The sequence below is a fragment of the Girardinichthys multiradiatus genome, chromosome 5 (genome assembly GCF_021462225.1).
Source record: "Girardinichthys multiradiatus isolate DD_20200921_A chromosome 5, DD_fGirMul_XY1, whole genome shotgun sequence".
NCBI classification, from domain to species: domain Eukaryota; kingdom Metazoa; phylum Chordata; class Actinopteri; order Cyprinodontiformes; family Goodeidae; genus Girardinichthys; species Girardinichthys multiradiatus.
This window is the reverse complement of record NC_061798.1, coordinates 13,223,302-13,239,670: the sequence shown is the minus strand read 5'-3', so window position 1 is coordinate 13,239,670 and position 16,369 is coordinate 13,223,302. Positions and strand designations below refer to the sequence as shown.

The 16,369-nt window shown below is 43.5% G+C and overlaps 1 protein-coding gene across 9 annotated transcripts in view; it reads right to left on the bottom strand.

Annotated features, from left to right (window-relative positions):
* adgrl3.1 (adhesion G protein-coupled receptor L3.1) overlaps positions 1–16,369 on the bottom strand; it is a 247,436-nt gene that overhangs the window by 87,723 nt on the left and 143,344 nt on the right. For all 9 annotated transcript variants that reach the window (XM_047364449.1, XM_047364448.1, XM_047364452.1 and 6 more), the window contains exons 8-9: positions 2,099–2,506; positions 369–472 (exon numbers count right to left, since the gene is read on the bottom strand). In XM_047364449.1, the coding sequence (XP_047220405.1) occupies positions 369–472; positions 2,099–2,506 (512 nt within the window). The remainder of the gene's footprint in view (positions 1–368; positions 473–2,098; positions 2,507–16,369) is intronic.

Sequence of the window (16,369 nt, the reverse complement as noted above, 5' to 3'; positions counted from 1 at the left end):
AAAACAAACTTTTTAGTCTGTTACACGTTGTTGTTGCAAGTTTTAAACACAGTAATGTTTTCATGCAACAGTGATTTAATATAATTAACAAATGAATATCTAATTTATCTCTTCTCATCAAACCCATTGTGAATTTCATGACCTTATTAGACATTTCTTGTTCCCTGTAGCTGTGTGGTTTCTCAGCTCTCAAACAAATGTTAGGGATAAAGAATGACGAAGGGATAAATGGCCAAAAGGCTTCCCTGTGGTGGATACTTCTGCATGGGTGAGAAAAACTGCTCCAGGGCTGTAGTCATAACACAAGCACACAAATCGCTGAGGGTTCACTGGGAGCCACGCCGGCCAGTGGCAGCATTCAGACTTACTTTCTGCATGATGTGGTTGACCCAGGGTGACGTGCAGTTGCTGAGGTCAGGGCCATGGGGATCCCAGTAGCCCAAACGGGGCATGCAGACGTATGTGGCCACGCCTGCAAGTCAAGAAGAGCAAACAGAGTGAGACAACCATGACATTCTCCAGAAGACAGGAAAGCTGCTTGGCATTCTGTGGTTTAAAGTGCTTGACTGTGTGAGGATGGAAAACAGAGCCTTGCAAATGTATACACAGTTTATGTGAAATATCAACAACATGTAGTGCATAATTGTGAAGTTGAAGAAAAAGAATAGGCTATTAAACCTTTTTGGTACAAAAACTGTTATGTGTGGAACTGAAACTGCAACTCTTTATTCTGATAACCCTAAATAAAAAGAGTGAAATCCTTCCGTTTGGAAGTCATCTAAGAGTCCATAAAGAGTCCATTTAAACTGACATGCTAGGCTAGGAGAGCATTAATCAGACAAGCAGCCAACAGGCTCATGCTAACTCTGGAGGAGCTGCAAAGATCCACAGCTCAGGAGCGAGTGCAGTCCAGTCATTGTACAAAGAAAGCCACAAGAAGTCCCATTTACATTTTCTCAGAGGCAATCCAGGGGACACATCGAACACGTGGAAGAAGATGCTCTGGTCAGATAAGACAAAAAAAGCTTTTGACCTACATGCAACACATTATGTGTAGCGAAAAACAAAATATGCACATCACCTTGAAAAAAGCAGCAGCATGTTGTGAGCATGGTTTTCTTCAGCAGGGACAGAGAAGCTGGTCCGAGTTAATGGGAAAATGAATGGAGTTAAATACAGGGCAGACCCTGGTCAGAGGGTGCAAAAGACCTGAGACTAGAGCTTAGGTCCTCCTTCCAGCAGGATGATTCAAACAGACAACCAGAGATACAATGGAATGGTTAAGATTGAAGCATTTGTGTTTGTTTATAAATGTTCACGCTCAATCCAATTGAAAATCTGAAGCAAGCCTTAGAACCTGATGCTTAGAGACGCTCTCCATCCAATCTGACTGAGCTTGAGCTGTTTCCTAAAGAGTAATGAACACAAATTTCAGTCCCTGTGTGTGCAAAGCTGTTAGAGACTTGCAGCTGTGATTGCAACAACATGGAATTTAACAAAGTATTGGCTGAAGGGAGGCTGGATCCAATACACAGCACACATTATCAGCTTTTCATTTGAACAAAAAAAACTGAAACCAGTTCTTTGACTTCACAGTCATGCCATGCTTTGTGTCACATAAAATCCCAATATAAATCATTGAAGTTGGTGGTTGTGGCAAAATGTAAGAAAGTTCAAGAGGAATGACAATGACGACATAGACTGACTCATTCTAACAAAAACGATTCAGCTCAGTTGGCTTCTAAAATATGTTTGAATGTTTTCTGCACATGTGTTCCAAGGTTCGGTGGGAGCATTGGGGTATAGAGTATTTGTAATGTTCAGCTGTAATGTAATTCTGGGGAGTAAATCTGGAATTCCCCAGCTGTTAGCATTAGAGTTCATAGTTATAGCAGTTTCTCATTTAAAAATGCTTTCTGATGTTTGCTAATGAGTCATCCCAACATCATTACAGTTTTTGGATAAGTTGGACTCATGGATAATAGCACCTACAGCTGCAAATACAGAAAAATATATCTCACAGTACAAACATTTTACAAAAAAATGTTTTGCCTTTACACTCTGCTTTCTAGTCTACTCATCCACCTCACTCACTCACCAAGGGTCCCCACAGGGCAGGGCTGCTTGGCTGTCTGGCCTTGCTGCGTCCGTGGCCACGATATGTCAGCGGTCACCTTTGGACTGCAGAAGTCCTGGGGAGGTAGTGCAGGTGGCTGCGGGGCAGCTGGCGGGACTTGCACTGGAGGGGGTCGGCCCCCCTTCTGGTTGGTGTCTGGGATGTGATTGGAGTCGGACGATGGACCTCCGGCGGGGACCAGCATGGGTTGGCGGACTGTGGTGGTCGTCCTGTACCGCTGGCCAGGGGAAGTGGTTAGCAGAAGCCTTGGGGTGGTGTAGTAGGGAGGGGATCGCGTGGTGGAGGCACGGCTGGTTGAAGAGGAGGAGCCTCCCCCGCCTCCTCCTGCTCCTCCACGGTTCGGTGGAAGCATTGGAGGCGGACGGTAGTCTGAAAGATAAACAGATAGATGAAATTAGAAAACTTACAAAATTATCCAAAATATGATGGACAAACTTGCAATCAACCAGTACTATTCATTTATTATAAATAAGACAGGATGCGAAAACTAATACAGGACATATGAAACTTGAAAATTGCTAAAAGACTCTGATTAGACAGTGAAGTGACATAATATGTTACGAATACAAACACATTAACGGGCATTCATTTACACAGACAAACGCTGCGACAGCGATGCTTCTGACGACTTTAAATGTTCCCACCTTTATTCATTAGATTTCAGTGCAGGATATAGCTCTGAACATTGAGTCAAACAAAAACAAAACAAAAAACTTAAAACTTCTGAGCCTGTGTCTGTGACCTACCCAAACATACACTCTGAAACTGTAAATATTTCTAAGTTAATGAAAAACTGCTAAAAAAGAGCAATGATTGGCCTTCCCAGCAAAGGATTAGCAGCCTTCCCAGAGGGAGCGGTTCACAGCAGTGGTTTTTGCAGCCTAACTTGGCGGAAAAAAAAACATTTTCTCCGCGTCATGCATGATTTATGGTGCGAGGACATCGCAATAGGCAAGGAGTCTACTTAAATGCATATGGCACACTCTTTGTTGTCAATATTTCATTGTAAAATGACTTAATTATTCACACTGACCCTGTTTAGGGGACAGTTATAAAGAATAGATGGATGAGGAGAGAGAATGAAAGAGTAACAGCATGTCTGTGAAGTTTCAAAGCTCCTAGTCAGCCTACTGTTGATAACTGGCATTCTGCTGTTTTTATTTCAATCAGTATTTAACACTCATTGTGTAATGTTGAACACAGGTGGAATCCATTTGTCTTGTCCACATCTTTATTGATGGAAACAGCAGTGTGTCTTAACGTATAAAATCCTCCAGATTTTTGGCACCCTTGGTAAAGCCTCTCTGCAGTTCTCTAATTTCGAAACATTTTTTACCTCTCTTACCTACCATCAATCACAGGATTTGTGATAGCCTTGTTTGTCACAGTTTCAGTTGTTTTAAACAGTTTCTTTTATCTAATTTCTGTTGTTGTAGCCATTTCCTTTGGTCATATGTATTTATTTTTTATATGAATAACGATTATAGCTTCCTTATAAGAGACGTCTTCCCTTCAGCTGAAAGTAGTTATATACATTAATAGTAAGGAGGCTTGATGTTTTCTTGTCTTTTCCATTTTGTAGAGTGCTAAGAGAAATGAGCCAGCCAAGCAGGAAGTCACAAAATTAGAGTTAAAAGTTATGCCCACATTGAAAATGTTATAAATAAAAAATGCCTAAGATATACTTTGTTTTTAATATACATGGCAAATGATATATATATATATATAAGCATATACATGAACAGCTGGGAGAGATGGTGTGTATTTTTGTCTTGAATATGCAAATATGTGAATATGATATGTCTGTGTCACATCATTCTTACACCCCATTGAAACAAGCAGACATGAAATACGAATTTAAGGTTCCTAGACACTCTGGTTAACATGAAAAAGTAAAGTATATATTAAAACATGCTTCAAACATTCTAATGATTAAATTAAAGGGATAATATTTTTTTCTTGTCTTTCTTATTTTGAGGAGTGGGTATAGAAATGGGCCTCTGTGTCATGTCATACTTATGCCCCAGGGAAGTAAATAGTCATTAAATATCAATCAAATCTGCCTATAGACAAACACAGAAAACTAAAGCATAGTTTGAAAATAGTTTCAGTTACTATTGCTTTATCAGAATTGTAAGGGGTGTCACTAACTGAAGCAGCAGTGATGTATTTCCTAACATGGGGTATATTTCCACTCACTAAATGTACTCACATTAATCAGATGCAGTGTATTGTACATTTAGTTCAATATAGTCAATAATACAACTGGGGGAATGTTCCATTATTCCTCTTTTGTAGAGAAAATCTACCCTGACACTAAAAGACAACCAGACCCACCATGCTGTTTGCATAACAAAATAAGTGTGAAATGTTCTCATAACCCTTTTGAAATTATAATTACTCCATAATTACGACGATACAGCTGCAAGGCAAGTCTAAACCTGCGAGAGAGGTTCTGCATTTTGTTAATCACTCTGAGGAAACCTTAAAACTTTACTTTTGCGTCCGTTTCTCTTTCATATTTTATGACATCAAATGCTAATATATAAAATGAATACCTGATTGTACATCCTAAAACTACGGCTATGAAATCACAGATCCTGTGAAGTGCAGTTAATGGCAACAAGAAAGGCAGCGGGAGTAAAACCAGCAGGAGCTCTCTCAGATTACAAGGCAAGTGAAATACAAATTATCAAGGTTTCATATTGTGTCAGTGCAGGATAGCCTCAGAAGTAATTAGATTAAAAAAATGTCTAAACATGTATGGTGACTGAAGTCCATTAATGAATCTTCAAAGCATAAGTTAATGTTTGCAGCCAGAGGAAAAGGCTTAACTCACTTGCTGTGGCTAAAAGGCTATTTTGAGCAAAAGCAGAAAGAACAGCATTTGTTTTTCTGTTCACCTGCCTCATTGTGTCGGTCATGGCCACTGAAAGCTTACAGAGTTGTCAACTCTCAGTGGGGTTAGAAAAAAGGGAAATTGCATAAATTCCACCATTACAGCTCATTACAGCTTGGCATAAAGTTGCAAGTATGGGTCAATACAAGTTTTCAGTGTATGGTATCGGCATTACTGTATGCTGGTGGGGTTTAATTAGAGGTAACAACATCAGCAAAATCTAAAGGGATTGGATTTCTGTAAGGCATGCTCTGGGGTATTCACATAATAAATTTATTTTTCCTGTAGTGATTTTCTTTTTCTTTTTTGCGTCTTTTTTCAGATCTTTTTGCACCTTTGTTCCTTTGGAGGTGATGGGAAGGTGTGAGAGTGGAGAATGAAGTGTGACTTTGTGCTGTGCTAAGAAAGAGCGGGTGTTTATATCATTTAACTGTGAACTGAAAGCGTACTCTTTTTGTGGATTTTTTTTTTTTTTTCCAGTTCCGTTAAAGATGCTGTACTTTCTTTCCGTCTGCCTGCCTGACTGGCAGCAGTTGTAACATCCTGTTACGTTCTGTTCTCTGGAGCTCGATGGCGTGTTTCTGCACCTAAACCACGCCGCTTGGCAAAATCCTGAAATCTCTGCTGCCCCTGCCTGGCGCGTTCTCCCCAGAACGCTGCCATCAATCATCCACGGCAGCCGCGGCCCAGCTGTCAATCTGCCCCGTGTTTGTCTGAGCGAGTGTACTTATGAAGCAGAAGCTGTGTGTGACTATCTGGACTCAAATGGGAAGCTCCATTAGGGGCTCTGCCACAACAATAGATGAGTAATGGTGTGTGTGCATGTATGTGTGTGTCTGAGGTTGATGTCTGCTGTCATTTGAGTACAGGCCAGAAAACACAGCGGCTGGCAGCTTAGCGGCGAGGTAACAAAAAGTCTGAAAGCATCACAGACGATGGTCCTCAGCACTTCTCTGTCAGCCAATCTCTGTCTCTCTTACTTTCTTTCCTCTTCTCTTCTCCTACCATTTTTTTGGGTTTGTTGCTCACTCAAAACTGTCTTTTTTCTTCCCAACACATTCTTTACTCCACCAAAATTAGCTTGTACATTCTTTAACACCACCTTTCATGTCCTGCACCCTTACTCGGCCGCCCCTTTCCTTTACAGCCCTTTATCTTTCAGTGTGATGAATTCATCACTCCCGTCTCTCAAGGCTGTAGGGAAGCTACGGGAGCATGACATAACAGGTTCATGAAACATTTATGGAGGAGAAGGCTAGGTTATACTCATGAGGGCTGACATATCTGCCTGCATTTAAGCGTAGGACGCCTTGGATAAATGCTTTATAAGAGATTAACGTAAACACTGTCCCTTTTGCCAAAACGGAGGCCCCAAAAAAAAAGATATTGATTCAGAAAAAAGTTTTTGCATCATATCTGTAAACAACATATGGCAGCAGATGAAGTGAAGAAGAAAAAAACAAATCACTACACTGTGACAATACTCTTGATGCGTTGCTGCTTTGCTGGCCTCCTGCCCTTAGAACGAGATATAGCAGCAATCAAATCACTCTTTATGGCCGGGAAATAAGTATGAGATCAGTATGACCATAAAATGTGATTTTACTTAATTAATTATAGTATTTCATCCAAAATGGCACAGTGGATAAACATCTGAATAAAATATGAAATACAGTCCAGAATTGAACTTTGCAAGGTATGCATCTCATTTATTAATCTATCAAACAGGACCTTAACTTTTATTTTCAGTTCAGCTTAGCTTTTTTATTTAACACCAATTTACAACAATTGTCAACTGAAGGGACTTCACATGTCAAATGTTTATTATTGGTAATGTATCATTAATGATTTCCATATATTAATTGTAGAGCATCTAATATCCAATTTGGTCCAGATTTGGTTCAACTATGTACAGTTCAATGAAATCCTAAATAAAAAATGATATGATATATAGTGAAATTCTGTGGATCTCTATCTCTCTTCATCCAGGAAAGAGACATGGCTAAACATAGGAGCAGTGATCCAGGGGTACTCTGTGTGGAAAAGAAAAAAAAAAGGTGCACAGGAAGCTTCGTCAGTGTCTCCATCCAGCAAAAAGACACAGCTAACCCCAAAATCAATAGGTCAGGTATACTTTCTAAGGAAACAAAAACAGAAAGAATACAAGGATGATATCAGCAATTGCTCCATATAAATCTCTGTCCAGGAATAAATTGACAGATGAACAAGGAAGCACTGGGTCAGGCATGCTTTTTGTAGAAAACAAACGAAGAAGAACACAAAGGTGATGGAAGCAATAATTGCAAATATTTCTTAAATGGAGAGTGTCAGGATCTGGGTTTGTGTTTTTGTGCTTGGTACATGTGCTCATTCTCAGGTGGTGGTGGAGCTCTCAGGTGTGCTGGTGACAGGTTTGACTTATTCCACTGATTGCCAGGAGGAGTACTTGAGCAGGAGGCTGCCAGCACTTCAGTGCAAGAGTGTTTTGCCACAGTGGTACAAACTCTAGCCACACTCCAAATTATGCTTCATACTTCGACCACATTTAACTTTGTGTTTTGCTCTTCTGCAGATTTTGAAAGCCTAAGCTTGGATCTATATCATTGAGTTGTCTGGACTACGTTTCTGAAAGTAACTCTGGATGATCAAGCCTGTCTTCGTTCTGAGGATTCCTATCCTGTGATCTACCTTCGTTTGGATTCGCATCAAGCTGGCAGCTTCCTGTCCTCTTCGTCTTCTGAGCCAAGCCACAAGCATACCCTGTCCACCCTCCAATGTAAGCTACCGCACATCAAACTTGTTTACTGTAACCTGAGCTCCACAGAACAGCACCAAGTGAACTCTTTATGGATATACCTGCTTAAGACCTGGATCCTGAATCTCATTTCCCCTGGCGACCTGACCATCATAACTCAGTAAGCCGATCTCAGTATCAAAATAACAATTTTCTCTTAGTTTCGTCTTTCCCTCCGTTACCCGTACTCAGCCATTCTCTTCAATTCTCTCCTTACAGTGAGTTATTTCGTCCGTTCCTGACTACATCTTCAAATAAACAATCTTTATTTTACTTCCTCCTCTTGAGTGTTCTCTGTATGTGGATCCGAGCTATTTCGAACATAATGACAGAGAGTAGGGTAAAATAGCAGAGCTAAGGCAGTCGGTATGTCCTCAAGCAGTCTAAGCCTACAGAAGCAGAACTTCAGAGACCAGCTCAGGGTAGCCTAAGAATATCAACCATAAGTTTTATAAAAAGTTTTATTTATATACAGGTCCTTCTCAAAATATTAGCATATTGTGATAAAGTTTATTATTTTCCATAATGTCATGATGAAAATTTAACATTCATATATTTTAGATTCATTGCACACTAACTGAAATATTTCAGGTCTTTTATTGTCTTAATACGGATGATTTTGGCATACAGCTCATGAAAACCCAAAATTCCTATCTCACAAAATTGGCATATTTCATCCGACCAATAAAAGAAACGTGTTTTTAATACAAAAAACGTCAACCTTCAAATAATCATGTACAGTTATGCACTCAATACTTGGTCGGGAATCCTGTGGCAGAAATGACTGCTTCAATGCGGCGTGGCATGGAGGCAATCAGCCTGTGGCACTGCTGAGGTCTTATGGAGGCCCAGGATGCTTCGATAGCGGCCTTTAGCTCATCCAGAGTGTTGGGTCTTGAGTCTCTCAACGTTCTCTTCACAATATCCCACAGATTCTCTATGGGGTTCAGGTCAGGAGAGTTGGCAGGCCAATTGAGCACAGTGATACCATGGTCAGTAAACCATTTACCAGTGGTTTTGGCACTGTGAGCAGGTGCCAGGTCGTGCTGAAAAATGAAATCTTCATCTCCATAAAGCTTTTCAGCAGATGGAAGCATGAAGTGCTCCAAAATCTCCTGATAGCTAGCTGCATTGACCCTGCCCTTGATAAAACACAGTGGACCAACACCAGCAGCTGACACGGCACCCCAGACCATCACTGACTGTGGGTACTTGACACTGGACTTCTGCTGGCATTTTGGCATTTCCTTCTCCCCAGTCTTCCTCCAGACTCTGGCACCTTGATTTCCGAATGACATGCAGAATTTGCTTTCATCCGAAAAAAGTACTTTGGACCACTGAGCAACAGTCCAGTGCTGCTTCTCTGTAGCCCAGGTCAGGCGCTTCTGCCGCTGTTTCTGGTTCAAAAGTGGCTCTGGATGTTTCTACTCCAGACTCAGTCCACTGTGCAATGAATCTAAAATATATGAATGTTAAATTTTCATCATGACATTATGGAAAATAATTAACTTTATCACAATATGCTAATATTTTGAGACCTGTATATATTATCTTTCTAGAAATAGAAAACAGAATAACATTATTTGACAAAAGTATTCATATGAAAGCCAGCCAAAAATAACAATGCTGTTGAATATTCTGACAACAATTTGCTTGAAAGGATTGATAACGTATTGGTAAAACAGTAAAATCTATAGCTATATTGCAATCGTACAAAGAGCTGTAATAAGACTGTATTTTATTATTTGGTGAGGAAACATCTCATAAAACAGTGATTCTCTTGGCTGATTTTCATTTGTCCTAGCCTAATTCAATAAAAAATCACAACGTTCAAGATGAGATAAATCTGAAGAAAATATAGCTTCAAACAAATAGAAAACTGAATGTTTTAACATAATTTTATTTGCAGATATTTTTGTCTATTTTATTCGGTTTCCTTGTACTGTAGTGATCCCAGGGGAAGGTGGTACAGTGGCAACCAGGCAGTAAACTTGTTCCCAAAGATGTCATCTGTCACCACACCGGAGGGGCCACGTAGATGCAGTCAGTCAGTTTGAGTTGCTAGCACATATCGCATGCACACTGACATTGTGTGAACCTGTGAATGTGTGTGCATGTGTGTGTGTAAGCCGCACTGTTTCTGTGTTTGTGTAAGGCTGCCTGCCTCTGCCTCTGCTCTGTTGCCCAGAAAACTCTTGTTTACTTCTTGCTTGGTAAACAGGGGGATCGTGAAATCCACGGCACCAAAAAAGGTAGAAGATGCTGGGGTGGGAGGTATAGGGTGGGGGTGAAGCAAACTTCTCCTGGCAAGTTTCCGACACCTTCAGAAAACAACAGACATGCAGCGGGAGAAGCAAAGGAGGCAAAGACGAGAGGGATTTGAAGTATGTCAAAAACTTTCGTAGAAGTGAGATGAAGTGTCTGTTCTGCTTCTTAATATGCAAGACGACTATAGCTTGCTTATAAGTGATTTCCTCTATACATCGACAGTGGGGAGGGAAGGATACAGCAAGGCAACAGCAAAGTGATAATCTGACTAGGAGTTGGAGTTTTCATGGAGGAGGAGGAGTGGGGGGTGCGGTGGGGGGGGGGGGGCAAAAGCTTTCTAGGCATAATAGTCGCACACACTAAACAGGGGCTGCATGCTGTGATAACACACCCCCTATGGCTGCAGAGAGCACACAAACATAAACCCAATAATACAGGCACTTACTTTTCGCTCCATCGTACTCACACTTTTAACAGAAATGTGCCTCTTAGTACACACAGAGCTTGTGGCGAGTGGCTCAAGCCTGCTGATAAGACAGAATGCACTTCAAAGCAGTGATGCTTTAAGATAAAAAAAGAAGAAAAAAACTAGCCTGACTAGCAAGGGTAGCCTGTTTCAAAATGGCTGCCAGGCAGCAGCCCATTACACAGCTAATGTTTCTCATATACAAGCCAACATGGCTGCTCAGGCCTGTTGGCTTCCCTGTTGGTTGGATATTCATGTCATCATCCCCCTGCTGAGGCCGAAGGCACCTGCAGCAAGTTTCCCAATTACATGCTTCTTTTCTAATCAGAGGAAGTTCTTCTGTTCAAAGGAAAAACCATCTTTCTCTTCCACTTTTGTTTCTCTGTTTTTTAAGAAACAGGGGTGTGTTTTTCCAAGCTTCTGAAATGTATGTTAATTCTACAGAGAACATCTAGCCAAATTATTTTAATGTGCTAGAACAAGAGCTATAGTTTGCAGCTAGCCCACAGGCTATTGATAACTTTTCTCTCTGCCTCACATCCCACATTTCTTTTACATTTCAAATAACATCCGAGCAGCACAGTTAATTTGGCATGATGCTACCTGTTTGCATAATTGTTTTTAGCTTCCTGCAGTGCTGTGGGCTTCCTTCCACCCTATTGTCCTGGCTTGGCCTGCTTGCTCTGGCATCTGCTGTTAGGCAGAGGAAATGCGGTGCAAGGGCCAAATGCACACACAAGGTCTGGTTGGGGCTATCCAATTGGTAAGGACACACTGCAGGCAAAGAACAGGTGCAGCAGACTCTCAAAAGCCGAGTTCAGGCTCTGCCGAGACGGCTGTGTCGTAATCTATTTGGAGGAGAGAAAAGGATGGGCAGAGAGGGAGCACAGGCAGAGTGGGGGTGTTGGCTGGAGTGTTGAGCACACAGTGTATAAAAAAGTGCATTGTGTAGCAAGGGTTTCATACGGCACTGAACAAAATGGATGTACAGTGCAGTGAAGGTATCAATTTTCCTTACAACCAATGGCATTTGTGACATAGTCTTAAGTATATTTAACTGAGATTTTATTAGATAAATTAGTGCATAATGTTGAACTGGTAAGACAATTATACATTGTTTTCTAAATATTTAGAAGTAAAAATCTGAGAAGTGTCACATGCATTTGTCATCGTCCCCAGACTCAAGACTTTGTAGACCAACCTTTCACTGGAAATACAGCTGTATCTGCCGGCAGACCCGGCTCCAGAGGCATTTATCTGGGGGGGCTGTTGCTAATTTTGAGGGGGCCCTGTAAACAGTCTTTTTATTTAATATAAATATGTAAATAAGCATTTATGTAGCCATTTAAATGAAGAGCCATGTTGTTTAATAATACAAAATAAAGAATAATGAACAGCGACAAAGTGTGCATCAGCCACCAGAAAATGCTGAGCAATTATGCTCAGTTTTGCATAAACTTTAGCTCATGCGTTGCAGAAATCTTATAGACTAATCAGCACTGCATAATATTATATATCGCGTTTAAAACACATTAACTCCAGAAACCTGAAGGCAACTGTACACAAACTTCTCCTGAGGAGACATGGAAATGTTTTTGAAAGAATAGGCTACTAAAAATGTTAAACACTTTCACAGTTTTATTTTTTTGCACAATCCTTAAATGCCATCCATTGGTGGATGGTCTGAGTGCTGTGTCCAAATTAAAGGGCTGCATCATTCGATCATTAATTGCATTCACGGTCACTTCTGGGTGACCATGAAGGCCCGAAATGATCGGCTGGGAATTTGGACGGTCTAGTGTTCACCAGCGTACCTCAGCGTAACTTATGTTGCCTAGCAACCGTTACATAGCTGTGAAGCTGTAAAAATGGAGCCCATAGGTTAATCCTGCTGTCTCCACTGTAAATAACTGCACATGGTTTTTATTTACCCTTTTATATGTTCCTGATGGCATATAAGCTTGTTTTCTTTCAAATGTTCTTGTTTTTTATCTTTTAATTTTATTATTGCTCAATAATCAGCCATTTAAACTGTTATAACTTTTTAAATGGCAGATAAAATAACTTCTGCGTTTATAGATATAAAATAAATAATACAAAGTAAAATATATTGATGACAAATACCACTTAATTTATTGGTAAAACTTTTAACAACTTAAACACTAACATAAATTTCAGAACCAAGTTTAAATCAATTTAATTGTAGAGCATAATAACAAATAAACCAACATTAACATCAGATATGACTGAATTACAAATGTAGATTAGGAGCTGGAGCTCGATGCCAGCGCGCATTCCCTGAACAGGGGAGCAGCTGACCCCTTCTTGCCCTCAAGACCTCATTCCTCTCAGTGAGAAAATTTTTTCCATAGTGGGTCTGATAAAAATCTTAAGAGCTCTTGGGCTTAAATTAGTTGAATGATAAGTTTCAGAATGTTCATCCATTATTCTAGCCAAATTTCAAAGTGCACGTGCTTTGTTTTTTGTGTTGGTGTAAATTCTGTTTCTTCTGTTTCTCACCAGCAAATACTAATAATAGGTCAATTTGATCATTTACAAATTTACAGTGAAATTCAAGTAAAAGCTCCATGTGATTCTTCTCAAAATCTAAAAATGACATTAATAATAATAATAATAGACCAATAATATTAGACCATTTAATAGGAATTAAAAATAATTCATGTCAGATAAAAATTTTATTGATTAAGTACTGGTGATATATATGAGAGTAATGTATTTATATTTTACAAGGTAGTATAGTTGGGAATAGTGGTAACATACTACAATGTAAGCCAAGAAGTTCAACTTTGGTCTAATTTGGGCCTAATGTCTTTTTGCACATCTGTTTTTCCCAACATAGGCTGGGCAAACATTAAACTGGACTCAACACTGGGCTTCGTATTGCCATTTTTCCCAAAAAGGTTTACCCCTCCTTGAACCGTCACCTTAACGTGGTGGAGGGGTTTGAGTGCTCAAATGATCCTAGAGGCTATGTTGTCTGGGGCCTAAATGCCCCTGGTAGGGTCTCCCATGGCAAACAGGTTCTAGGTGATGGGTCAGACAAAGAATGGTTCAAGAACCCCTCATGAAAAACACAATATCGAGGCACGTGACGTCGCCCGGTACGGCGGAGCCGGGGTCCCACCCTGGAGCCAGGCCTGGGGTCGGGACTCGTCGGAGAGCGCCTGGTGGCCGGGTTGCTCCTCGCGGGACCCGGCCGGGCCAAGCCCGAATGAGAGACGCGAGGCCATCCCCCAGTGGGCCCACCACCTGCAGGGGGAACCGTGAGGGACCGGTGCAAAGAGGATTGGGTGGCGGACGAAGGTGGAGACCTCAACGGCCCGATCCCCGGATGCTTAGGCTGGCTCTAGGGACGTGGAATGTCACCTCGCTGGGGGGGAAGGAGCCTGAGCTTGTGCGGGAGGTCGAGAGATATCGACTAGAAATAGTCGGGCTCGCCTCCACGCACAGCGTGGGCTCTGGAACCCATCTCCTTGAGAGGGGTTGGACTCTCTTCTACTCTGGAGTGGCCCACGGGGAGAGGCGGCGGGCTGGTGTGGGTTTGCTTGTTGCCCCCCAGCTCAGCCGTCTCGTGTTGGGGTTTACCCCAGTCGATGAGAGGGTTGTATCCCTGCGCCTTCGGGTTGGGGAGAGGTCTCTGACTATCATTTCAGCCTACGGGCCGAGTGGTAGTGCAGAGTACCCTGCCTTCTTGGCGTCCCTGTCGGGGGTGCTGGATAGTGCCCCTCCTGGGGACTCCATTATTCTGCTGGGGGACTTCAACGCCCACGTGGGGAACGACAGTGACACCTGGAGAGGCGTGATCGGGAGGAATGGCCTCCCCGATCTGAATCCGAGTGGTGTTTTGTTATTGGACTTCTGTGCTAGTCACGGATTGTCCATAACGAACACCATGTTCAAACATAAGGGTGTTCATCAGTGCACTTGGCACCAGGACACCCTAGGCAGGAGGTAGATGATCGACTTTGTTGTCGTATCATCAGACCTTCGGCCGCATGTTTTGGATACTCGGGTGAAGAGAGGGGCTGAGCTGTCCACTGATCATCACCTGGTGGTGAGTTGGATCCGCTGGAGGAGGAGAAAGCCGGACAGACTCGGCAGGCCCAAGCGCATAGTGAGGGTCTGCTGGGAACGCCTGGCGGAGCCCTCGGCCAGGGATGTATTCAACTCCCACCTTAGGGAGAGCTTCGACCAGATCCCGCGGGATGTTGGAGACATAGAGTCCGAGTGGATCATGTTCTCTGCATCTATTGTCGATGCTGCTGCCCATAGCTGCGGCCGTAAGGTCTGCGGTGCCTGTCGTGGCGGCAATCCCAGAACCCGGTGGTGGACACCGGCAGTAAGGGATGCAGTTAAGCTGAAGAAGGAGTCCTATCGGCTGTGGTTGGCTTGTGGGACTCCTGAGGCGGCTGACGGGTACCGTGAGGCCAAGCGTGCTGCGGCCCGGGCTGTGGCAGAGGCAAAAACTCGGGCCTGGGAAGAGTTCGGTGAGGCCATGGAGAAGGACTACCGGTTGGCCTCGAAGCGATTCTGGCAAACCATCCGGCGCCTCAGGAGGGGGAAGCAGTGCTTTGCCAACACTGTTTATAGTGGGGGCGGGAGACTGCTGACCTCGACTGAGGACATTATCGGGCGGTGGAAGGAGTACTTCGAGGATCTCCTCAATCCTGCCATCACGCATTCCGTGGTGGAAACAGAGGCTGGGGACTCGGGGTTGGACTCTTTCATCACCCAGGCTGAAGTCACCGAGGTGGTTAAAAAGCTCCGCGGTGGCAAGGCTTCGGGGGTGGATGAGATCCGCCCTGAGTACCTCAAGTGTCTGGATGTTGTAGGGCTGTCATGGTTGACACGCCTCTTCAACATTGCGTGGCGGTCGGGGACAGTGCCTCTGGACTGGCAGACTGGGGTGGTGGTCCCCCTTTATAAGAAGGGGGACCGGAGGGTGTGTTCCAACTACAGGGGGATCACACTCCTCAGCCTCCCTGGTAAGGCCTACGCCAGGGTATTGGAGAGGAGAGTCCGACCGATAGTCGAACCTCGGCTTCAGGAGGAACAGTGTGGTTTTCGTCCCAGCCGTGGAACACTGGACCAGCTCTGTACCCTCTACAGGGTGCTTGAGGGTTCATGGGAGTTTGCCCAACCGGTTCACATGTGTTTTGTGGACCTGGAGAAGGCATTCGACTGTGTCCCTCGTGATGCCCTGTGGGGGGTGCTCCAGGAGTATGGAATCGGGGGCCCTTTATTAGGGGCCATCCGGTCCCTGTACGAGCGGAGCAGGAGTTTGGTCCGCATTGCCGGCACTAAGTCGGACCTGTTCCCAGTGCATGTTGGACTCCGGCAGGGCTGCCCTTTGTCGCCGGTCCTGTTCATAACTATTATGGACAGTATTTCTAGACGCAGCCAAGGGCCGGAGGGGGTCTGGTTTGGGGACCAGTGGATTTCGTCTCTTCTTTTTGCGGATGACGTGGTCCTGCTGGCCCCCTCTAGCCAAGACCTACAGCATGCGCTGTGGCGGTTCGCAGCCGAGTGTGAAGCGGCTGGGATGAGGATCAGCTCCTCCAAGTCCGAGGCCATGGTACTCGACCGGAAAATGGTGGCTTGTCCTCTTCAGGTTGGAGGGGAGTTCCTGCCTCAAGTGGAGGAGTTTAAGTATCTCGGGGTCTTGTTCACGAGTGAGGGAAGAATGGAGCGGGAGATCGACAGACGGATCGGTGCAGCTGCCACAGTAATGGGGGCGCTGTGCCGGTCCATTGTGGTGAAGAGAGAGCTGAGCCGAAAAGCAAA